Raw genomic sequence first — 25,951 nt, forward strand, 5'->3', positions numbered from 1 at the left:
TTAGGGGCCTGAGAAGATTAAGGATTTTGGTTCATGCGCGGCAATATTTGTGTGGCTATTGCCTACGTACTGGCCAATTTGCAATGGAAATAGCGGCTAATCAGCTAGGGTTGTTGACAGTCTATTTCAAACTGATACTACCAGTCTGGCAGCACCATTTCTGGATAAAGTCAAAATGAGACATATACATTTAATTTTCAAAATACACATTCATTTGATACATTTTACAAAAATGAATCAAAAACGTACAAAAAATTTAATTGCAACAATTTATATGAAGATTATCTTAAATACAATGTTGAAAACAAAAGTAATTGTTACAATGGACACAGGTGATGTCAGACATCTTTTCGCATCTGTCAAACACATACGTTTTCAACTTTTCAATATTAAGACAAAATTACACTAGAATGATGAATGTTTCAGGTCTCTCAATGTAGCCAGCTTTTGAGAAAGCATATTTTATCGTATCAGCGAAGATGAAAGCTCGAAATTGATAGTGGACGAAAGATCGCATCTTGCAGTAATAATCGTAGGTCCAATCAGCAGCGTAATTTTGAGAAAATCCGTGACATATTTCACAAAAAACTTGTAATCTTGGAAGTAATATACATCCAAAGGTTGTATCAAACCAGTTGTCCTTTTGGGGAGCACTAATGTTGGCAGGAAACACTGGTATACGCACTTGTGAAAATTGACCAGACGGTTTCGATGATTTTAGGTAGAGAATCTCCAAAACACTACCGCCACAATTATTCTATGGCATTATTATGTAACTGTGGGTAACGACGTTCTTTGAACCCACAAACGCATGTACTCGTTTTTCTCTCTTGTTGGTGTAGGTTTGATTGAGGTAAAGTTTTTTCTGTAAAAGACATTGATCTGTGTTGATAATTTCTTTGGATATGTAACCTTTTTCAACAATTGTTTGCTTGATTAGTTAAACAAAAGCAACAGCAATGACTTCGTTGAACACTCGTGTTTTGGTATAATCTTTTCCAACTATGTGGGTGATTTTGCGCAACGAAATGTGATATTTTCTTTTGAACTGATCAACCCAAGGCCTTCACGTGGCCTTAAAGCGTATATTGGGATTGATGTCGTGTTTTATTTGCAAAGTTACTTTTGGAACATAAGTTTGTTTACACGGCCGTACTTGTTTCGATGTGCGAGAAACTGTTTATAAACTCGTTGGTTGACATCGCGCATCAAGCCGTAACCACCGTCTTTTTGCTTGTTAGCCCACCTTTAGAGCTTTTGCAAACTGCTGTCCACCACGCCGTTGAACCGTCGTTGTGACTGCAGATTTTTCTCCATCCCTTTCCCACGTTCCATATTCTTTACTAGTTCACGTGATATAACGAGGAGGACGGCCAAATCGTCTTGACGCGTCCAGTAACGGTACGCATCCTCATACTTTGCACGAAGACATTCTTTGTGTGGCATTTTAATCTTTGGCTCGGGCACAAAATCAGAATCGTCGTCAGATTTATCCACCGGTTCAGGAATCTGAAGATCAATCAGTGAAGACAAGTCGATATTATACAAATCAATGTCCTCCATGCAAAATGCTCGACAATTTGCTTATTGAATTGTTTAGCAATCTCATTCTCACGCAAATCTGAGTGGTGCTCATCAAATGATAAAATGGTGATAAGATGGTCCATAGAAATGTTATGCATGCGATACAAAATGGCAATAACATTGATTGGAGAAACAAAACAATTGTTGTTGCTTTGAGAATTACTTTCACCAACTGTGTTACGGGTCGGGCGTCCTGAAAAGGACGGTTTGTCTACTAAAGCTTCAAAATTGTGATTGGAAATGAAAGGCATGTCTAGGAAGTGTGGTGCTGGAACGGTGCAAAAAGTCGCAGTAAAGCACAAGAAAAAGAGCAAGTCGAGCAAAGGCAAAACAGGTTTGAAATTTTGGTTTATTTGCGGCAATATTTTGTTTTCAACATAGTATTTATGATCCTATTGTATTATGTCCTTGATTTATTTTTGTGAAAGGTTTATGAATGTGTATTTTAAAAATTAAATGTATGTGTTTTATTTTGACTTTATCAGAAAATGCCGCTCCACACGGTAGTACCAGTTTGAAATCGACTGTCAACAGTGCTAGCTGATTTGCCGCTATTTTTACCGCAAATTGACCAGTAGATGGGCAATAAATACACAAATATTGCCGCGAATGAACCGAAATCCCAAATCTTCCTAGGCACTTAACTCCCATATTTGGCGTTACATACTCCTAAAAACTTCATTAAATAATCAGGGAAGGGTACTTTACCAGAAAAATCAGGTCTTAGCTCATAACAAAATTTTCAACTTGTACGTTGCTCTTGTAAGTAGGTTTGAAAATTACAATATCATCGCATTATCCAAAACGTACGCGGACGTTATCCAGCCAGATTTACACATCTTTTGTGTTCAAAAATAAATTGGCGAATGATTTAGCCAATGAAGGGAAGATCAGTTGGTGATCTGACCAACTAAGGCAAAATCGGTTGATGATCCACACAGTTAATGCAAAATCGAAGGCAAAGTATAAATTTGGGCAATGTAATCTCCACGCGCGCACATTTTGGGTAATTGAACGGTGTTACAACTTTTGAGCCTTATAACTCGGAAAGTACTTATAATGTTTTGGAAAGCTCTTGACATCAGCTAATAAATACTGAAATCAAGAATATGATTGAGATTAAGAAAAATCGATGTGTTGATCTGACTCTGGCGGCATCACCCAAAATCAAACCCATAGTACCTTTTCATGTTCCCGTTTGAACCTTTCAACTTTGGATTGAAACATTTTCCCGTATCTTTTATATACTTTATCAGATATTTTGATATAAAAGGTAAAATGGGATTACCCTTTATATATATCTTCAACCAGCCAGAAACGAACGCAGAACTATAGCTAGAATACAGACGCGACCTAGTGAATCTCATCAATCCAATCGTCCAGCTTTATCAAAGGATGCAGCACCTGTTGCTACTGTTATCGGATCAGCGACTACTACGGAGCATGTGTCAAATTCTGCTAGGAAAGTGTATTCCAGCAATCCGACATATAGCAAAGGAAATACAATTACTGATGAGGATTTAGAAAAACTTTCCGAAGTACTTTATATCAAAGAGACATATAATGCAAACCAATACATAACAATTAATCTGCAGAGTCAGACTACCAGCAGTAACCCGACGGATCAAGCTCCACAGCCGTAAGAATCATATCTAATATTAAAAAAATATATGTAAAATACTAATCATAACAACCCCAAAAACGCTTATCGATTTTTTAAATTCCATTTTTTGTGATTATTAAGACCAGAAAATATTTACGACGTTATATATCACAGCGTTTACTAATATGCGGCTTTGTTCTACGAGTTATAAGTTTTTGAAATCAGAAAATTGAACGATTGCTTCGACAAATTGGTTTTGCATTCAAAGTTTGCTTTTTTCTGTAAAGGTCTATATTAGTTGCATCGGAGTGTTGCAAATGTTGCGATTCAAACAACGTCAAACTACTTGGACGCTGATTGGATCGCAAAATTTACGTCATTGTGATGCTACTAATGTAGAACAATTTTAATATGTGTTGTGTTGCATTTCTTATTTTTTTTAAACAATTTGATTATCAATATAATAATGTACGAATTTTATAATAGTTAATGCATATAAAATAGCGATATTTTTTGCCGATCGGTATTTTGCTGTGATATATTATTACTCTGCCAATATTTTAATTAAATATTGTAGCAAATTTAGTGTTCATTAATAAATCGTAAAATACAATTAATAAATATTGGAATGGAAAACACGGCTATCGTCCAATTTTTCTGATTTTGAAAAATTTATAACTCGAAAACAAAGCTACATGTTAATAAAGACACGTAAACTTTCTTTATTCCCAAAAACCACAAAAAATTGACTATAATATGATTTGATAAATATTTCCGAAGTTTTAAAAAGTTTTAAATATTTAGAAAATGATACATTAAAAAAAATTTTAATTAAAGTTTTACAGTTTAAATAATATAGGATTATCATTAGGAAGTTACTGAAACTAAATAGCTGCTTCTTTATGTAGATAGAATAAAATAAATACTATTTTATTTAAAAAATGGTATTTTTATTGTTGCGTAATGCAAAATAAAGTATTTTTCTATAAATTTATAAAAATAAACATGTCAGAAACGAAGAAAAAATCGAATGTAGGATATGTGATTTAGTGATATGCATTTCCAAAATGACAATCGTCTGAATTTATAAAATAATAAATACGTTTTCAATAACTATTGAATACATTCTAACATGTGTGGAAAAATGGTTTGAACACATTTTTGAACAGATAATTTCAAATCATTTAGTATTTGTTATGTTCCCACATAATAATAGTCTTTCACACACCCTCAAAAAATCGCAATAATTTAAATCCGGTGACATTCCAACGTCTCCGCAATGGACAAAGGTAACAAAGGAAGCAAGGAATTTTTTAGTAGGGCAGTGTATTGTGAGGACCACGTGTGTCGTGAATTGCTCGAACAGTGAAGGCCTTTCAGAAACTCCGAACTGGGCTCTGATGAACGCAAAAAGCAACGAAAATTTACCGTGAAATCTTTTTTCCCATGAGCAAGTTAAGACAAGGCAAAATGGAATTTCAGTTGCGTCAGGCGACCTGACTGGCGATTAGGTCTGGGCCGGCTAAAGTAAAATTGGCAACTGGGTATATAAAGGACAACCAGATCCTCTATATGGGAAATGCATGACTGACCAAAAACATCTCCAATTAAAGAACAACATTGAGATTAGTATTTGGAACGTCAGAGGAGCACTACAAACCAAAAAATTTAGCATCACGAACGCGAATTAATGAAGTAAGGCATCTCAATTTGCGGAATATTCGAAACATATTGGCAGCGCAGCGGCCACTTCGAGACAACCACATCATGTACGTTTTTGGCAAGCAAATAACAAAAAAATGGCGTGGCATGTATCGAAACTTGTGTGTTCGTAGGTATTAAGGCATACAACTCGATTAACGATTGCATCTTGATAATAATCCTGTCAGTTTATATAAAATCCACTTAATACAAGTCTACTTTCCAGCATGGGACATTTCAGATATTAAAGTCGACGACATGTACGCCAGACTAGAAGAAATAATAGTAGTAGTAATAGTAGCAGCAGTAGCAGTATAGATGATTTATTTGATCCCTTTAGTGTTACAAATCTTTCAAATTTCTTTCAATGTACTTAACATTTTTACAAGCTAAACTTTGTGACGTAATAGATTTTTTGCGTCGCCACTATCTCCCTTCACTACTCCCTGTACGGCACCCCTATGCGCAATGGATGACACCCGTTTAGAAACGTAACGATTGAACAAGTAATATTGGATACGTAACAATTAGAAACCGCAAGATAGGAAACCGTACAATTGGAAACCTAACACTTTGCCAAAGTGCTTCAGGTGATCCGCGAAGGTTGAGCTGGCGATGATGACGTTGTCCAAATAGACGAATACATGTGGCTCGAGTTCTGGTCCCAAAATTCGGTCAAGGAGCCGCTGGAAGATAGCCGGGGCTGAATGCAAACCGAATGGTATAATTGTAAATTGCATTAAGTTTCGGCCCGGTACGGTAAAAGCGGTGACGGGGCGACTCTCCAGTGTGAGGGAAATTTGTCAATACACCTTTTCTAAATCCAAGGTTGAAAGGTATCGCGCTCCGCGCAGTTTGTCCAGTGTGGGTGTAATGTGCGGTAAGCGTCCCGTTCCGTCACCTCGTTGACTTTTCGAAAGTCAATGCCGAAGGGATGCCTACCGTCTTTCTTCTTGACGATGACCACTGGGGAGCTCCAAGCACTGGTGGAGGGCTCGATAACCCCGGCGGCCTCCATAGCCTGGACCTCCTCGTCAATAATCCGCTGCATTGCGGGGTTTCGTGAACGGCATCTTTGTTTGATCAGCTGATCAGTCTTCATCCGTATCTGGGGCACGGCCTGGTCGGTAGGTCCCTGGACTTACTTGAACTTGGCAAGTTTGATCGAGAGAAAAGCTTGCAGCTCGTGTTTCTCCTATGGCGTTCGTTTGGTCATCCCAGCGGTGACCAAGTGCGTGGGTCGTTGTGCTAGGAGTCTTCGGGCTTGAGTCGGTGGCGGCGGTGGGATGGTGAGACCGAGCTTGGGCCACAAATCCGTCCCGATCAGTAGTTCGCTTTCCAGGGACGAGAGGAGCTGGAAGATGTGCTCTGGCCTCCGTCCGGTTATGCGCAACGGGAGACGGACCCGCCCCGGCGTCGTGGTGGTAGTGCAATTTGCCAAGTGGATGGTTTTCTCCTGGACCTTCGGCCGGATGCCCGTGGTCTTGACGTGCTCGGCGACTCGGCGGTTGATCATCGAGATTTTGGCCCCGGTGTCCAGCAGGGCCGAGAATTGGCGCGCTCCGATGCGCACCGTGATGTGTGGTTTTGGCCGGTAATTTATGCGGACCTGGGCCGAGAGGCGGACGTGTCCTTGGCCGGCTGAACGTTTTCCGCTCGGGAGTGATAATCCTTGGTCAGCACCCCGTCTTTGCCGTATTGCGAGCAAAACTTGCAGGCCAGTCGCTTGCAATCAAAGCGGCTATGGTCGCGCTGCTTGCATTGCCAACAGGCGGTGTTTCGGTCGTACAACGCAGTCTTGGCGGCGGTGGCGGCAACAATGGTGACCTTGTGTTTTTCGGCCCGGCTCTCGCTCTCCTGAGCTTTCGTGATCTTTTCGAACTTGGCGGCCAGCTCGGCGAGATCGGTGGCGTCGGTGAGGCGTACGTACAGCTTATATTTGGCGCGTAGGTTTTCATACAGTCGGTCGACTTTCTCAGCCTGAGTGAATCCGCCGGCGCGCCGCATCATTGTCTATAACGCGGTCGCCTATTTGGCGTGAGGTTTCTTTGGTTGTTGCCGGCGCTCCTAAATTTCCCGGGTAAGTTTTGCTTGGTATCGCCGAGGCAGGTACTGTCGCTTGAGAGCGTTTGTGAAGTCTGGCTAGGTGTCCCAATTATCTTGCTCGTTTCTGTGCCAGGCCAGTACGTCTCCCTTTGATAACTCGGGCAGGCCGGCTTTTATTTGTTTGTCGGTGTAGCGGTACTCTTCTTGTAGCTCGACTACCCGCTCTAAGAAAGACAGAGAGTCCCGGCCGTCGAAATGGCAACTCCATTTCCTCATCTGGTTCATGACTTTGCTATGTGAACTGTGATTGGTCGCGTTTGTCGGTTCCAGGCTATGCGGCGGACTGAACACCGCGAAAAAGTGTTGTTTTACGCGGTACCGGAGGTTTCAATCTGGTATGATTGGGTCAAGACCTCAAGCTGTTCTCTTTGTAAACGGTCTATCTACTAAGTCAACGACATACTTGTTTCTGGGTACAATTAATCGGTTTCTAAGATCTTTTACGGTCCCTGTTCGGGCGCCATGTAACAATGCGCGGTTTAGGTGCAACTGTGAGGTGCGGGAATTTCGGGATCAGTCCGGATAAGGCTCGTCGGTTGGTCAAGCGTGCGTAATGATTATACCCAGTGTTTAAAGTAGAAAGAAATAGAAAACGATTTATTCTTGAGTGGTAGACGTTGACATAATAATAAGCGCCAAATAAACAAGAAAAAAAGAGTTACCAGAAAGAAAAGAAAAAGAACGCCTTGCCGGTGTCCAGCCAATAGCTGGTAATTGGATTGCGAGCTGAATAGTAATGCGCAACGGAATTACTTCGGAATAACGCGCAAACAGAAACTAAAGGTTTGTTCTCAATATATAATCAAACAAAAGAACTGACTTAAATGCTTAGGTTTAGCGGAAATAGAACTATTCGCGGAATACTGATAGGTTACGCGGGCGATCTGCCCGTACGGTCGGTGGAACCGCGGAACGTGGCGTGGTCGTCGTAAGTGCGTGCGTGAGAGGTGCAAACGCGGTGCACTGCCGGTCGTCTCCGCGGTTTTCCCGAGCGCGCCCCTATGCAGAGGGGTGGAAGATCGACAGGGCGCGGATGCCCTGCCGATTTCAAGGTTTTGAGAGTGACCCGATTTTTCTTGTGTCGAGGGACTCGAGGACGACGATGATTGGTCGAGAATGCTCGGCCGATGATAATGATGAGAATGCTCGTTGAGGATCTCGGACGGGATTGGTCGAGAATGCTCAGCTGGTGATAACAACGAGAATGCTTGTCGAGGATATCGGAGTTGACTGGTCAAAAATACTCGGCCGGTGATAACGACAAGAATGCTCGTCGAGGATCTCGGAGTTAACTGGTCAGGAATACTCGACCGAGGATAGCGACGGGAATGCCCATCGAGGAGCTAGGTAGTGACGAGAATGCTTGTCTTCTGGGAATGATCGAGAATGCTTATCTTTTGGGAATGATCGAGAATGCTCGGTCACCGGACAGATCGGAAAGTTGGACGAATCTGACCTGTTCCCACTGCTGGCTTATATAACCAAATGCACGGTTGGGTGCGCCAATCCGCGCGCTCGGTCGGCCAAGCCGGAGTGGGAGCGTTGCGGAACGCCACGGTTGGCGCGCGTGTCGCCGCGTGATTGCGTCGCGAGGTTAGGCTGTGCGCGCCCGTGGTTTTTTGCCACGCTCGGTGTCTGGTGAACGGACGGCTTGTGGAGACACGCGGATGGTGGAGAGGCGTATCGTTACAAGAGATTTCTTATAGTTTATTGCGTTTATGGCGTCTACTCTTTCGTGCCCTTGGATATCGGATCCGGTAATGCGACTGGTAATTGCGTCTAACGCCCAACTCTTGATGATTTAACGGGAATCTCGTATCGGTACAAATGATTGCTTTTGCGGGCGTTTGGCTCATATTCCTCTTTCATTATTTGATCGCGTATTTTGTCCTCGCTCTCTGGTCATTAGAAAATACGTAACAACTTATAACTGTCTTAACTTATTGTACCCATCGTACACTTGCTCTGTACATACACACAAGGGACCTCCGTTTTCGTGATAGAATTCTCTAACTCAAAATTTCTAACCAATTGCTTCTTTATTTTTTCATTTCCTCCTTTTTTCCCCGAGGCAATTCTTTTTCTTTCTCTCCTACTCACACATTTTCTCCCTTTTTTTCCTCCTTGTCCCATTCACTCTTTCTTTTCCTTCTCTGTTTTCTTGTCTCTTTTCTCCCCTATTCCTTTCATGCATTTACACTTTTTTTCTCTCCTCATTCACTCTTTCTCACTCTCATTCTTCTCTTCTAGCATTTTGTTACCCTTTCACTCTACTGCCCTCATCCTCATTCCATTCCTTTCCCTAATTCTCTCTACTTTACTCTACTTAACCATTTCTTTCTTTTCCCTTCGTCAACCATCACCTCCTTCGCCCTTGCTACTGAACTATCACATTTCTCCCACACATGCTCTCAAGTCTCTTCTTTTCTTCCACACATTCTGCACAGTCCATCCTTTTTTCCCCAGTATAGACCTTTTTTTTTATCCATTACTTTGCTATTTTTCTCTATCTATTTTTCACCCGTTTCTTCAAATATCGCAGAATTTCTTTTTCCTTTATCCTTTTGCCCTCCAGAGACAGTTCCTCCTCATCCTCATCCAATTCTAAGGCGTCCATCAAGATCTGACGGACACCCTTCCAAACCGGACATTCTAGGAGGAGCCGCCAAGCCCTTCGGAACGTCACAGTGGTGACACACCGTAGTGGTCTCTTTTTTTATTTGGTGCAGGTACTCACCAAAGCATCCGTGCCCAGTGAGTACCTGCACCAGTTTAAATGTGAAGCGGCCAAATTGCTGCCTCTCCGTTCACTCCCGTAGGACCGGACAATTGGTCCCGGCGACGCGTACGCTTGACCTCGCACTCGCCAAGGACAGACGCTCTTTTCAAACTTCAATTTGAAGGTGGAGCCGTCACATTTCCTTATCTCTCAGCGTCCAGGCCTTCGCCGCAGCGGGATCTCTGCGGTGGGCAATCCTCTTCTCCTACGTTTGCACGTACATGCCCGCCGCGAGATTCCACGACAATGTCTCGTCCACCACGGTCACCGCCTCCCAAGAGATGGTCCTGTATCCCCGCGCGGCCCGAATGGCTAAATCTTGCTGCACTCTCTTCAGAAGTGTCTGATTGCGACGCCTGGCAATGCACCAGCTCCGGGTACCACAGGGGGGCTCCGTACATCACTGTGAACTGGACCATCCTCAGGTAGAAGCGGCGAGCCCCGAGATTGGGCATTAGTTTTCCCAAATTGGAGGCCACCGCCTGCAAACGGGAAACCAGTTGCAGGTAGTGCGGCTCGAAGCTCCATCGGCTATCGAGCAGAAGACCTAAATACCTTACCTGTGTCCCAATCTCGATCCTGACTATCTAGTGTTGGCTAGGAAGCGCTCGTCCTGACTACTTTTGAACAGAAAAGAGGAACAAAATTTTAATTATTCCAGAAAAACAAATCTCGATCAAGTAAGCTTTAATAAATTTTAAGGAGAAAATAATTTTAAGTGATAGATTTAGAGAGAGAATAATTTCTAGAGATGCAAGTTGTAAGAAAATAAATTTTAAGATCGACAATAATTCTTTAGCTCTGGTCTCAGCGGCGCACACCCTAGTCGAAGGTTGGTTGGTCTTGGCCGATGGAGGTGATTTCTTCAGAGTACTCGTGATTTTTCTAACAAGATTAGAGTTTATGCTCTAAGTTTTTACGTGACTACTGGGCAATACAACAAAACTGTTATAAAAAAAAAAAATGAGTAGCAAGTCGTGTTCCGGGCTCTGTGCAGCCCTTTTTATATTCAAAGAAGTGGGTGAATTAAACACTTTTTGATCTCACATCAGCTAGGCCAAATCCAATCAGGATCTTTGTAATCTGTCTAATCGCATTATGATTGAGAGGTGTCGGTGTCGTCAAGAGATGGGAGTAAGATATTTGAATTACGACTTCCATATATGGTCTTGGCGGCAAAACCAATTTTCCGGATGAAGCACGTTGTTCGCCAAATTTATGATTTTGCGAGTAAGAAGTGTTTGGTCCAATATGACAGGCTGCGTGACAACTTATTACATTGAAGCCTCACTCGCTAGACAGTGCGAAATCTTCGCATCGAGCCGTTGGAAATTTCAAAACCCTGTGCCAACATCTGCCGCTAACCCCTCGATCTCCAAATTTGCGATCGCGTGCAAATGAGAAGTATTTATTTTAATGACATCTGATATGACAGCTTCTCATATCGCACTTTTTTACTGCGCTCGCTGGACGGTATCCGTCGTAAGCTTCCGATGCAAAATTCAGTGTGAAAGCCTCCGCAGTTTTTGCATTGAGTGCGTTGAACAATCCCGAGACTTTCTACCGACAATACGAGTGAAGGAAAAGAATCGTGAAGCTTGGACGTAACAATAATAAATCGTAATAAAATTTTTCGAAAGGCATTTTAAAGTTTAAAGTTTCTACATACTTTTTATATCGGTAAAAAAACTTTAAAAACGTCTAATCTTTTACGGAGCTGTACAGATACAAATAAAGATGAGTCAAAATTTGTTACGAATTTTGCAAGGTTATTTGACGTAAAATAAAAATTGCACGCAAATGTTTAGAACATTCAAAAGCGTGAATCATTACCTCTAATTTGCGTACTTGTTGAGCGTTGTACGATTTTTATTCACAAAGTTATTCAACATTATAGCAAAAGAAGAACATTTTTGTTTCAGTGTTTAATGACACAGTAAAATAAAATTGCGTAATTTTCAACAAATACGCAAATTAAAAGTAAAGATTCACGCTTTTAAATGCTGTAAATCGTATTTGTGTACGATTTTTATTTTACGCCGTGGAGCTTTGCAAAGTTGGTAAAAAATTTTGAGATTTAATGCATCCCCTTTTAAATCCGTGTAGTTTTAGAAACAATCAGTAAATTGTTTAATGTATTATCAATCTCAAAACTAGAGAAATCTATAAAACTTAGATCAATCAATAAACTTCAATTATTTTGAAGTTAATAATTTATAATATTTTACTAATTTAACATTTTGAGGACCAGATTTGGTCGACCAATCAGTACTACGATTAGGCTACTATTCCGATGTAAAAGTCCGATTTGGACACGAGTCTTTTCGAGTTTTGACACAAATTTTTTAATAAACCGCAAAAGTGATCACAAAATACTTGATAATTTTGAATTCTACACTCTTTAATTATCTTACATCTGTTATATACAGAAAAATTCCTTTCCTTCGTTTTTCTTTCCCAACGAAGGAAGAGTGTTGTAGCCTAAGCTAACACCAGTGCATAGCAACAAAAAGCGAATTGCTATGCATATTAATTTTAAGTGAATACTCGCGCTTTGGAAGCGACCAAAATGCGAAAACAACGGAAAACGCGGATTGTCTTTTGAAACTTCAAAAGACGTGCAGAAAACGCGACATCGACGGAAGACAAGATAGTCTTTTGCCGGATGTCGCACCGCCGCCGATTCAGTGTGCAGTCGACCTGCAATTCACCATCAGCAATATTGGAAAATAAAAAGGGCCTCCGAATCGGGAAACGGCGGAAAATAATTTGAACAACCGTCAGAGTAACATCATGGCCGTGCGTAACTTATACGTCGAGCCGTGATGCAATAGAAAAGAAGATAACGCGCACCGCGACCTAATGTAGCGGAGCATCTAAATATAAATACTACATGTACAACAAGAAGTATCAAAAATAAATCTACATTATATATATTGCGATAAGAAAGACATTTCTTGATTGGCAACCCGTCTGAGCTGCTGCTGTCCTATGAGTTCTAACTCTTTGGGCAAAAGCAAATTCCGAAATACCTAACGTCGTGCCTGAACCACCACCGGGCACAACACATCAATTGCATTTCAAAATTTCCACACCTTTCATATAATATTTACAAAGATTTTGTTTTTTTAAAAATTGTTGTATGATGGCTGAAAATACATATTCGTGTTTATTTTATAAATGTTATGACAAAGAACTGCCAACTGCTGTCACATGTTCAATGTCTTATAAGGACTTTACATTATGAATGGCACGTAAATCTGTTTAACCGTATTTATTTAAATTAAAAGGTCCTATTTAGAATACGCTGCAATTTACTTTATTCATCCCTGTATATATCATTTAATATTTATTATCTTTATTACTTCTTCTCATCTTCAATCTTATTTTTAAAAATTTATTTTTATTCATTTATTGTAATTCTATAATTGCAGGTTACTCACAGTAAATCCTGAAGCTTTTCAAATTCCTACGATACAAAGAGTTCTTTCAATATTCGATAATTATCAATTAGACACACGTACAAACGAGTATATTAACCCAGCTCAAAGACAGGAAGAAAGTCTTCTTATTGATACTTTTCTAAGTACAAATGTGATGTCTACTGCAATGCGCTTTCTCGCTGATAAAGGATTTGTGAGACAGGATTATTATGAATATAAAGATCTGTTAAGGAGACTTTGGTTCCATCTATTTTCGCGTGGGCAGGGTAAGATCGGCAGCACTGGATTTGAGCATGTTTTTATGGCAGAAACAAAACAAGTAGATTCGGGTACAGAAGTACTTGGCCTGCACAATTGGATTTACTTCAACAAGGAAGAGGAAAAAATGCATATTGACTATCTAGGTTACATTAAGAAAATAGATTTAGGAAATGTGAGTATTTTTTTTTATAAAGAAATCTTGCGTTATGAAATCATTGCTTTACCGTATCTACTAATTCAAACATAGAAAATCATAAGATCATTCTTTTCTTTTTACAGAAGGGATCTATCATCAAAATGCATACAAAATTTAATGGTTATGATAAACCAGTTGTAACTGTATTTACCGGAACCTCACCCGAATTAGAGATGGCACTTTATTCTGTCTGTTTTTTTGCAAGACCAAATGAAAATTGCCCTGTATCTCTAGGAGGCACAAAATTCAACATAATTACACGCAAATTTAAATATAGAGGAAAAGATTTAATTGGAACTGCGTACCCGAACATTTAAATTATGTGTAAATGATTCAGGTTTGTAAAATAATATCTATATACATTACGAATTTATTTATACATATAATATATCAATAATTAAATAAACAGCGGTAAATTAAATAAACATTAAATACATTTTATTAAATCAGATTCAAATAAAAATTTTAACAAATTGTGTGACAAATAAATATTTTGAAATAGAAATATTCGAAATTCAATTTTTATTTGGTAAATGATGATATACAGGGTGTCCCGAATTCTTTTATAAGCAAATTCTTCGGAGTATTCTAAGTCAAAAATCTTAATACAAAAATGTTGTGGCTATAACGTTTTTTAAATTATAAATGATTAAAGTTGACCAATTATAGCGCATATTTGCTCGTTCAGGCATGGTATAGCCACAGTGTAACTTTCAAGCTTCATAACTAGGAAAACACTTAACGAAAATAAATTTATTTGTAGTGTTTTGAAAATTTCTTGACACCAGTTATTAGATTCTAGAATTAAAAATACAGTGTTCCATTTAAAAAAGTTAAATTTTGATCTGACCTTGGCGACGCCATTCAGAGTCAAACTGATAAGATTAGTAAATAGACCTTTAAACTCTATAATTTTTATCTGAAACATTTTCCTGCATCTTTCATGTTTTCCGAGATATTTGGCCCATTACGTTTGAAATTGTTTACTCTGTATATATACCGAGTGACCCATTTTAAAGAATCCCCAAGAATATCTTAAAAACTAAGCATTTTATAAAAAAGTGTTTCAAATAAAAGTTGTAGGGTTTTAAAAGATCTATTTACTGATTTTATCAGTTGGACATTGAATGGTGTTACCAAGTCAGATCGAAGTCACATCAACTTTTTTTAATTTTTTAATTAAACATCCTATTTTTGATTCCAGAATCTAATAGTTGGTGTCAAGAGCTTTTCAAAATACTACAAATATGTTTATTTTTGTTAAGTACTTTCCGAGTTATAAAACTTAAAAGTTAATTTTCCAAAAAATACACTAAAAACATTAAAAAACAGGTGCTTGACATTTTTTGAAAAACTATCTAATGACGACCATATTTTTTGGCTTGACTCCTGACTTCTATTTGTGGGGCTTGTAACGACCTGACTCCGCGCACGGGCGGTGTTGATTCGATGGACGAGGACGCGGGTGGGTCGCCAAGAGAACTAGACATGGTTGTGTTGACAATAAAATAGAACAATTTATTGAAATGAGCGGAGAATATACAAAATAATCTTTGCGGGTGAGATGCACGGACGGACAAATTAAGGATGACGCTCGGACGGACGTGACGGAGAACTTACTTCTACGCACGGACGGACGAGACAAAAAAATAACGTGTGGACGGACAAAAGATGATCGCGGCGCCCGGACGGACAGATCTATGTTTACGCGCGGACGGACAAACGACGGGAAATAAACGCGGGCTATTTACATGCAGGTGATCCTAGGATTTCTTCGAACTTGGAATCCCTGTTTACGCGTCGGTGCGGTCTTGCCGAAGGCCGCGGCCACGGCCTCAGGCGCGCGGGCCTGGTAGCGAGATTGCGCGCATGGTACAGCTATACGGTACGGCACAGTGATTCGGCGGTTGCGACGCGCAGCAGTTAATACTGCGTTGTTAATGCGGCGGTGGCAACGACTCGCGCCAAGATCTCTTGGTGGAGGCGCGGAACTCTACATCCCAAATTGCGAATTGGTGCCGACGGATAGGACTCGAATAGTGGATTCTCCGGTTTCACCGAGATCTCTCGGTGGAACTCAAGGCGCTTGAGCCCGCGGAAACGAAGAAGGTCGGGAAGCTTGTCGCCGAGATCTTTCGGCAGAAGCCAAGTGTTCTTGACTTTGGATCGGAGCGGAAAGGTTTGCGTCTTCTTTTTGGACAGGCAGTTCGGAGAGAGAAAGCCTTGTTTGTAGAAGCGGCGGTGCTTATATAATCGAATCTCGAGAGGAGTGGCGGCGCGAAGAACGGTCGGTTCGGTATTGGAGGGAGAGTCCCCGCCGCTCGAGATCGCCACTTTGCTCGCTTCTCCGGCGCGTGCGTGTGAAAATTCTTCCGACGCGTGGATGAGTGTTCGCGCGCCACACCAATTGTTGAAGTATTTATTGGCGCCGTACGCCGGTTGTTTGGCTGTCCGGCGGGTGTTCCGGCGGACAGCGCGGAGCGGTGGACGGTCCGAAGAGGGAGCGGAACGGCGGTTTTCTCAAAGATTTTGTTTATCGAGAAAAATCAACTACCAAAACCAACATGACTCAAGGAATTTGAATAGGTTGCAATAATATTATATACGACACTCTTTTGCATATTGTTACGTATTTTTAACGCCAAATCCAGTTTTGCCGACAGGATAACAGTTCTATTTTTGAGCACCTCATTGCTTAAAAACGTCAACTATAATATTAGCCGTTTTAAGGACTATATGATGAACACAATCCGACAGTGCAATCTCCTTGTGATGTACATTGGGCAACGCTAAAACCGGTGATATGATAAAAAAATATAGCTATCATTAGATAGCTTTTCTAAAAATATCAAACACCTGTTTATAAGTTCAGGATACTTCAAGGCTCGAAGAAAGGTTGCCGGGTAGATTAACTCTGAAATCGGGCTATGTTATTTAAACGAGACGGATAATGAAATAAACAAAAAGAATATAACAAAGAATATTATAACGCAAAATAGTTCTGCATGCAAAGAATAATAACATACAATTAATATGTGAAGACGCGGTATATACAAGGGGTGATCCAAAGGTAAGATTACAAAACCTGCAGTGAAGAAGGAACGTTTTATTCAGAAAATCCTGTAACGTTGCGCCCTCCACCGTGCCGCCACTTCAATCCGGTCTAAACATCCGACTACCGTGCGTAAGTCGAGCACGTGCGTGCGCCCGGCTAACCTTGCCGCAATCACGCGCGCTACGCGCCGCGTTCGGCAAGCGTTTCCACTCCGGCCGGTTTTGGCCGCGCGCGCTAGTTGGTGCGTCCAACCGCGCGGACCGATATATAAGCCGGCAGTGGAAAACCGAAGTCAGATCACTCCGAGCTACCAATCTCGCACCTATTCCTCTTCAGCGCCGGGTATACTCGACACTTCCTAACTTGGGCATTCTTGAGCATCTTTTCGAGAACAGGTATTCTCGTTCTAACTGTAACAAACCACCTTCCGACGTTCCCCCCAGACCGCCTAACCGTCTGAGCCGTCCGGCCGAACAACCGTCGGACAGCAATTATCGGTGCATAGCGCCTAATATAATCAGAGACCGAAAAAGCGAGCGAGCGCTTTCGCGTACTTCGCATCTCCGTGCGCACGCGCTCTTGTTCCGTCGCCGTTTGCACCCACGTTTGACGCGCGTGGTCCAAAGCGAAAGACACGAGATTGAGTGGCGGAGATGCTGCCTCCAGACCGTTCCGCCGCAACACGTCGCACATCCCTTCACTTCGATTTTCGGGTATATAAAGCGGCCGGACGAAAGCTACTTTGTCCGTTTCTGGCCGGTCCGCCGTACAGAAGCTCTCCAGGTCGAGGAAAAGATCAAGCGCCTCGGTCTCCATCAAGACACTTGACCTCCTCCGCTCCCGATACCATTCCGACTCCGCTTTCTTACTCGCCGCAACGGGCTCAAGTAAACTTGGGGTCTGTCAAGTTACTTGACGCAGGGCAATCCCAAACGCGTCCCGAGTCCGGCGCTACCACGCGTAAGGGGGTACGGTGCTCCGTACCTCCACCAAGCGCACTTGGTGCGGGGTAGTGCCGCGCGGCGAATTGCGCCCCGCCGTACCGCACCACGCGCCGCGTCACGCAACACGCTTTTTACGGCCACAATAACAAGGCCGCCCGAGTTCCGAGAAAAGAACTCGACACCGTTCCGAGAAACGCGTCTCGTGAAACAAGTGCCTTTGTACATATACCTGTAAATAGATAGCCGTATTTCATCCGCGAGTATATTGTCACGTCCGTCCGCGCGCTTTTGTTTACTATTATAAGTTCCGGGTTATTTACCGTCCAATTTCATCTCCGTATTATTGTAATCACATTACCAATTCTATTTCGCACTACCAGACTTATGTTCACGAGACTTATGTCTATTTCATCACGTTTATTCAATATCAAATAAATACTCTTAGTTTTACAAACACCCAAAACAAACTCTAGTTCCTTTAGGCGACCTTTCGCGCCCGTTCCCGCACCGCTCATCGTCCGTGCGCGAAGTACGGTCATTACACAACTACCTTACAACGGGCATACTCGTCGTTCCTAGCGGCTTAAAATCCTCGGCCAATCCGATCCGCCTTCCGCGACGGGAGTTCTCGTCGTTCTCGCGGCCGGATATTTTCGGCCAATAGAATTCGCGTCCGTCCATTATTTCCGTTCGCGGAGATTCTCGGGATCAACACCGTCGTTGGGGATACTCGACGCTGTTCCCCTTTGTCCGGCTTGTTCGTAAACCGAACTTCACCATTCATACTCCGCAGAGTGAGATTACTTGGATCTCCACCGTCGACCACCTTCCCGTATCGCAGAATCGTCTTCCGCGTTTTACATCGGTGATTCCGCGGTTGCGACTGGCCGTCGCGCGAGCCTATCGCAGCCCGTTTAACCCTTCTTTGGCGTCTCACGGCAACTCCGCTTAAATATATTTGAGAGTATATTGAATTATACGAGTCCGTCCGTTTAGTCTTTAAGTTGTTATCCGAATCCGTTCATTTCTTGTCGGGTTATTAGTAAATCATTTATGCGAATCCACGCCGTTGCACGAGTCCGTTCATTTCGGTTAGATCGTTAATTTACTTATGCGAATCGCGCAGTTATTTTCATCATACATACAAGTTTATTTTGGTTTAATCATTAGTTAATCGTTTATTTCGCGCGGATCCGGTCATTTATTTAGTCTAGTCGAACGCTTTGGTTGTTTATTTTTTGTTTGTACATGAGTTATATTTGGAAAATATATTTACACTTTTATAGTTCTACACCGAGTTGCGACGTTATTATTTCTCAAACCCTGGCATCCGGCAAGCACATCCGAGCAACCAATCCCGATATCCCACACCAAAAGTTCCAGCGTTATAAACCAATGTATCTACTTTGAATTATATTCCTAACATTATTTTTTGACATAATCACCACTGCTATTTAAGCACTTGTCGCTTCCTGGAATAAGGTTAAAAATTCCATTCTCATAAAATTCTGGTTTTTGCTATTTTAGTCAAGTTTTTGCAAAGTCTTTTACCTCTTTGTTTGAAGTAAATTGTAGGCCTCTTAAGTGTTTTTTGAAGTGAGAGAACAGGTGAAAATTACATAGAGCAAGATCCAGGCTGTAGGGAGGGTGGTCAGTGACGTCCTAACGGAACTGTTTTAACAGCGTCGTGGTTTGCTGTGCCATATGGAGCCGCGCGTTTTGGTGAAAGAGGATGACGCCCTCGATGAGAAATCCTAGCCGTTTCTTCCTGATTGCTTTGCGTAATCATTTCAAGGTCTCGCAGTACCGGTCAGCAGTCACTGTGTGCTCTCTTTCCAAAAACTCCTTGACTAAGACAGCGCCAATGTCTTACTTGTGGAATTTTTGGAAAGAGAGCACACGAGATCCCACGAAGCGACAAGTGCTTAACCTTTGGATCGCCGGAAAATCTAAATATAGACTTTTTAAAATAATTCACTTAAACACTTAAAAACGTGTACAGAAGGTTTAATACATACCCCCCCCCTCTTCTTCTTTATCCTTTTCTTCTCCTCCACTTCTCTACCCCTCTCCACATACATATGTAAATAAAATAAAAACAAATAAAAATAGAAAATAAAGCAGCACTGTCTCTATGTCCCCGTTGTTGGTTCTGGATAATGCTAAAAGAGTCATATCACATACTTACAAACCTCAATTTTGGCGCATAAGCATAAGGATCGGATATTTTCAAAAACTGACTTGGCCATTGTATTCAGACACCAAAAACCTATGAAAACAATCTTTTTGGCCGAATTTCAAATTTTGAATGTTTTTTTACTGTTAGCCGCTGGAAAGTCTAAATATAAACGCTATGACAGATCTCCCATTATGTAGGTTATATCCAAGATACAAGTACAATATTGTAGGAACTTTTTAAGGGAATTACAATAGATCCAATGCCGGCGATTTAAAGGCTATGGCGACTATGTCGAAAAATAAAGTTAGGGTATAATTCAAAGTAGTGTGACGATGCTTTTACGCACCTGACACAAATCTTTGTCACTTGTTCACAGCTTAGCTTGACTACGCGACAATTATTTCTCTCTTGCAATTATTTACGCGACAGAATTGGGCGCCAGACACGAGAGAGCGAGCCACTCTTCTTGAACCGTTAATTTTCTTAAGCAATCGTTAACGTTAATCGCCGTGAACGTCGACGGTACGGCAAGCTGACAACTCCCCGCTAAGTTAGTAGAAGCACGGGCAAGGGGATTCGGTACGGGCAGGTGATAAGTAAGAAAACGAGGGGGAATTACATAATAATTAGACAAATATTCACAATAAAATGATAATCGTATATATTTCAAGATTTCCGTGTTAGTGAAAGATACAAGATTTCGCACGCGGTTTGCTAGCGTGTGGTGTGCGTCATAAAATTGCGGGATGTTACACGGAGTGGCTGAATTATCGGGCAATGCCATGCGACAATGACACACGGCAAGATTCAAGAACTCCGGCGATACGGTATTCGCGAAAGAACTTCTTTCCTTTGAGTCCTCTCTTTATTTTGAGTTCTGAAGCTGACTGCGCTATTGTCTCCGGCCTGGGGCACGCTCACAGCACAAGTGAGTATCGATCCTTGATCCTGCGGAACTTTCACGGTGACGCGCCCCACTTATCGCCGCTGCCGCTCCTGCCATGACCGTTATCAGGCTACATCCTGGCGGGGTAAGTATCGCGCTACTGATCTGTGCCTATGATATCTCTAGCGCACGAGACTCAAAATCGGCAATTATACAATTATGTCTTGGGGATAGCCTTTGCCTCAGGACCATAACACTTCCTCTATATGATTCCCGCACGGCCGTCCTTGTTGCGGCTTTTCCCTGGCTGTCCGTAGAGTAGCTCTGTGCCTCCTTTGCCTCCAGAAGAGTATCTTTTCTGTTGCTTTTTAAAATAGAGATTACGACAAAAGGCTTTTTTATTTTGCAGCAAGCGGAAAGACAATGTGGGCGGTACAACCTGTGAGCCCCCGCGTCTTAGGGTGTTCTGTAAATCATTCGATGCTAGTCCCTGGTCTTGGCTCTTCCTCCGGGTAGACAAGACGTCAAAATGTTACAATGACTTTTTGCAATTACCGGTTCTCTTCTACTCTCTCCTGGCGTTTACCCGTAATTATAAAATAATTGTGGGGACGGCACAAAAACGATCACACACACTGAACTATCGCTAATGGAATTGCGCCTGCTTCCGAACCGGAAAGACACAGTATCCGTGTCACGCTTCGCGGTCAGGCCACGCGGCCCCTGTGATAAACAACGAATACCAGTTGCACCGTTACAATAGATACATTGGTTTTTCGGAATAAAACGTTCCCTCTTCACTGTAGGTTTGTAACCTTACTTTTGGATCGCCCCTCATACAATGTGCCGCTATGATTATTTACAGCAGCGGTTTTTCTCTATGTGATTTGGCGCGGCGTGTTTACGATTTCGCGAGCTTCTAGGCCCGTGGTTCAGGGCAAAGACGACTCATCGCCGTATTTCGTAAAACCGGTTCATGACGCGAAGCCGCGACAGGTGAAAGCAGCGGGGATTCCCTTAACAGAGAGATTCTATGTTTGTATATCCGCCGGGTCGACGACGACTATCCCGAGATCTCCCGGTGGAGGCGGAGATATCTCTATCCCCCGGGTGATAGCCGTCGTCATGAACCGAGGTGTTTATGCGAAGTTGGTGCGACTGTCGAGATTGCTCAGCCAAGGCGGACTTCTCTTCACCCTGTCGTTTTGCTTGCATAGAAAAAGATCGGAACTTGGTCGAAATCTCTCAACAGTGGCAGAGTTTTCTCTATCACTTTCGTCGGCATCCGGAAAGATCGAATCTATCGAGATTGCTTGACAATAGCGGAATTTGCTCTACCACTTTATTTTGTTCTGATTCTTGGAAAGATCTAGACCGGACATGTCACTCTCTCTGAGAAAACGGCTTTTATACCTTGATCTTAAGCAGTCGAGGATGCTCGTTTGGAGTTTAAGTTTCCTCAGAGCGTAACATCCTCCGTCGACCCGAAATCGGGCCGGCTTCGCGCTCTCGCTTGCACGTATGTTTTTCGTCGCTCCAACGCCAAGCGCGTGTAGCTTACGGCGCATTTGCTCGTTCAAACGCGCATGTAAAATCATTTATCAGTGCGTAGCGCTTATTCGTCTGTTCGACGGGTGTTTTGGAATACAGAGGGGCGATTGTTGGCCCCTGAAGATAACGGTGCGGGGTTGCATCGTTACATGTTCTATAATTTTTTGATCTAAAGTGTATTTCTTGAGAAATTAATTTTCAAGTATCAAAAATTGGAAAGTACTTAAGGAAAAATAACTTTATTATAGTGTTTTGAAAAACTCTTGACACCAACTATTAGATTTTGGAATCAAAAATAGTGTTCCATTTAAAAAAGTGATTTTGATCTAACCTTGGCAAAACTATCCAAGGTCAAACTGATAAAATAAGTAAATAGATTTTTTGAAATCTTACAACTTTTTTTCTGAAATACTTTTTCCTAAAATGCTTAGTGTTTGAGATATTCTTGGAGATTCTTTAAAATGGGTCACCCGCTACATATATTTAATCAGCCACGACCTAGACCACGTATACCACAATTATAGAACAAAATGTATTCATTATCCATACATTGATATTGCTTTGAAAAAAATAAAATATATAAATATAATTTTTTTAAAGATATAGTTTCACATTTGTATTATAAATTACAGTATAATTAAAGGCCAAGACAAGCAAGACGGTTGTTGATTTAAATAAACTATAAAATTATAAAAGCCAAAATACAATTAGATTTCTTAAAACACTGCAGGAAAAGCTTTGGTTACCCGATACATTTATCTCATATTTGTAACATGAAATTCAATCAGATCCACCCGTAAACTCGAAAAATTACTACACAATATAAGGGGGGGGGGGGAATCTTGAACATCGAGGTTTACGAATTACACAGACATATTTCCTCGTTAAGTAATGATCTAGAATTTTTACATCCTCTTTGGTTAACAATTTACCGTCACATATATGGAACGATATTTGCACACATAATATAATGTTTTTTCACAATTTTTATGACAGACTTCATAAATCTTATGTAAAAAAAATTCAACAATTTACTCATTCAGACAAAAAAAATAACATCAAAAAAATAAAACCGATCAATTACATCTGCCATATTGTTACCAACGAGTCAACGATAAAACAAAATTATTTTTTCAAAACACAACAGATCATGAATAGCAGTAAAATGATTAACATAGAAATAGACCCAAGAAAATTTACAGAACAACCAATAGAACTTATCCCAGAAACAAACAACAAATGGTTCTTAAATTTAACTCAATATTCTATACCAGAACCTGTGTCTAGTTTGTTACAATTGGGCAGCGGGTTTTGTCTACCTATTAGCCAAAACAAAAAAGAAATAGTACATGAATTCATAAAAGATGTGGAAAGCAACATAATTCCAAAAAATATTAAGAAAGATACTGTTACGTCCAGCCTAGTGATGAAATGGGTTTATCGTGATTATAAAGGAAAAGGCAAGGAAGAACGTAACAAACAATACTCGTACGCGCGTGTTAAGGAGGGCGAGGCAAGGGCGTGAAGAATTCAGATATGGATCAGTATGTCGAGAGACCCTACAACAGATATCTTATTTCACGCCCTAGTTAGTCTCTTTTTGAGCCAACGAATCTAATCGTTTTAGCTCGGGATAGGACTAAGTGCAATATTTTGTTCTGAGCGAGAGATGACGGAATGTCAGTGAATAAATGAGATGGTTCTTAAATGAACATTGATTTTATTTTAACACTTTCCGAAAAGATTAAAATAGTGTTGATTACATTTATTTGATCTTATAGCTATACAATTATCATTGTATATAGAAACAACGTATATAATGCTAACTAAAATAGAGATTATTGTATTTATTCGAAATACACTTTTTATCGTATTATTCTATTAGAGTTCAACTTAAGTTTTAATTTATATATATATGTGTGTGTGTGTGTGTGTGTGTGTGTGTGTGTGTGTGCGTGTGCGTGTGTGTGTGTGTGTGTGTGTGTGTGTGTGTGTGTGTGTGTGTGTGTAGGTGTGCTAGCAGGGGATTGGAAGCAATATGTTGAGAAACTTTATTATTTTAGTACTTCATCGATAATAGCGGAGCTTGGGAGGAAAAGATTTAAAAACGCGTTCTTGGGAACAAGGTGAAAACTTGGATAGGTAGAGGGGAGGGAGACTGGAATCGTAGTTTCAGGTGGGAGCTTTGGAAGAACAGAACGAAGCTCTTCGAAAACAAATTCGTGAGGACCGAGGGCAAACGTGCCTTCGGGAAGAAGGGATGGAGCTACAGGATATGATGTGACTAGTGACTCCAACGTCTAGTGAGGTTCGGGAGTGAAGTAATGTCGAGGAGGGGGAGGTTCGTATGGGATTTCTTTCGGTATTTCTATGCTGGGAATGGGGGAGGGGGGAGGAGAGCATAGACAAATCACTTCGTGTAGGAATTCCACGCTAGCGTGGAACTCGCTGGAGAAGCGGGATTACTCGAGATTAGGGAGTATGAGGGGCTGGGTAACGAGGAAAGAGGGAAATCAGGGGAAATTTTGTATGTGAGTGTTGAGGATATTGAGAGAGTGAGTGAAAGGGGTTGGAAATATTGCGGGGCTTGTTCGGGTTCCTGAGGGTTTCGCTTAGTAGTTCGAAAGAAGTTCTCGTAAGTTGCGTCAAAAAAGTATCGGGCTCCGGCGAGTGGCTCTGGACGGGAGCGCAAGTTTCTCACTTGAGAATAATTAAAATTAAAAAAAAATAAAAGAAAAGAAAAAAAGGGGGGAGTAAATGTTGAGAGACTTACTGTTCGGAAAATCCTTGAGCCAACTCTGTAGTGGAACTCGTGTAGTGGTCAGGAAATTTCTAGGTCGGACCCGTAAAAGATCACTGCTCAAGGTTACTGCTCACAGTAACTGAGTGGATCCGCGACAGTCGTCTACGGTGGTGGACGGCGAGCACGGTACCAGGTGTAAAATGATGTTCTCACTTGCGAGAGAATTAATTGTGGAATTTTACCAAGTTTTTGAGTTCGGCACTTTACACTGGGAGAACTTGTTGCCACAAATGACTAAGTTTTAATGAAGTTCGACCGCACAGACTCGAGCATTCAAGATGCCACGGACTATGCGACGAACAGGATCGGGATAATGATCGCTCCGCTGGAAAATTCTCTATTTTATACTATTGCTTCCTTTGTTCTAAGAGGGCCGTGTGCACCAATTTGTGTTGTCTAAACGCCTATGCGCGGCTTAACCCTTTGCCTACGGGACACGTGTCCGGCATCGAATTACGCCGTTCATTCAACGGGTCTCGTCACTTCTTTCCCCAGGTAATTATTGTTATGAGAACGTGCGTCACCCATTATCTAATTACTAAGAATTGTGACAGATTTTGATTTAATGTTCTGTGGGCGCTGAGTTTCCGGAAGCCGAAAGTGATGTATACTTGTGCCTTTCGGCTTCCTGATTTTAATTTTTCACGATAGAGTTTTATACGTTTCCAGGGTCGAGCAACGTGTTACCTCGAAGGGCTCTCATAAATTACTTTTTGTGTCAACGAGTTTATTCGTCCAGCTAATATGACGATTTCCGATGACGTTATTATTTGACACTTCTTTATAATTTATGGTGCTTTGGTTTGCGACATTTCTTTCATAATTTATGATATTTTGATTTTTGTGACATTTCTCTTATA

General features: G+C 41.4%; 1 protein-coding gene across 3 annotated transcripts in view; it reads left to right on the top strand.

The window, feature by feature from the left end:
* Nucleotides 1–25,951, top strand: part of LOC105197176 (poly(U)-specific endoribonuclease homolog) — a 38,987-nt gene that overhangs the window by 7,412 nt on the left and 5,624 nt on the right. Inside the window, exons 3-6 of one of the 3 annotated variants that reach the window (XM_026140208.2) lie at nt 2,896–3,223; nt 13,208–13,649; nt 13,757–14,010; nt 15,431–18,969. In XM_026140208.2, coding sequence (XP_025995993.1) covers nt 2,896–3,223; nt 13,208–13,649; nt 13,757–13,990 — 1,004 coding nt within the window. In that variant the 3' untranslated portion in view covers nt 13,991–14,010; nt 15,431–18,969. Of the gene's footprint in view, nt 1–2,895; nt 3,224–13,207; nt 13,650–13,756; nt 14,099–15,430; nt 18,970–25,951 lie in introns of those variants that run through there. The other 2 variants (XM_011163423.3, XM_026140207.2) reach the window with 2 other exon arrangements.

The sequence above is a fragment of the Solenopsis invicta genome, chromosome 12, assembly GCF_016802725.1.
Source record: "Solenopsis invicta isolate M01_SB chromosome 12, UNIL_Sinv_3.0, whole genome shotgun sequence".
Lineage (NCBI taxonomy): Eukaryota > Metazoa > Arthropoda > Insecta > Hymenoptera > Formicidae > Solenopsis > Solenopsis invicta.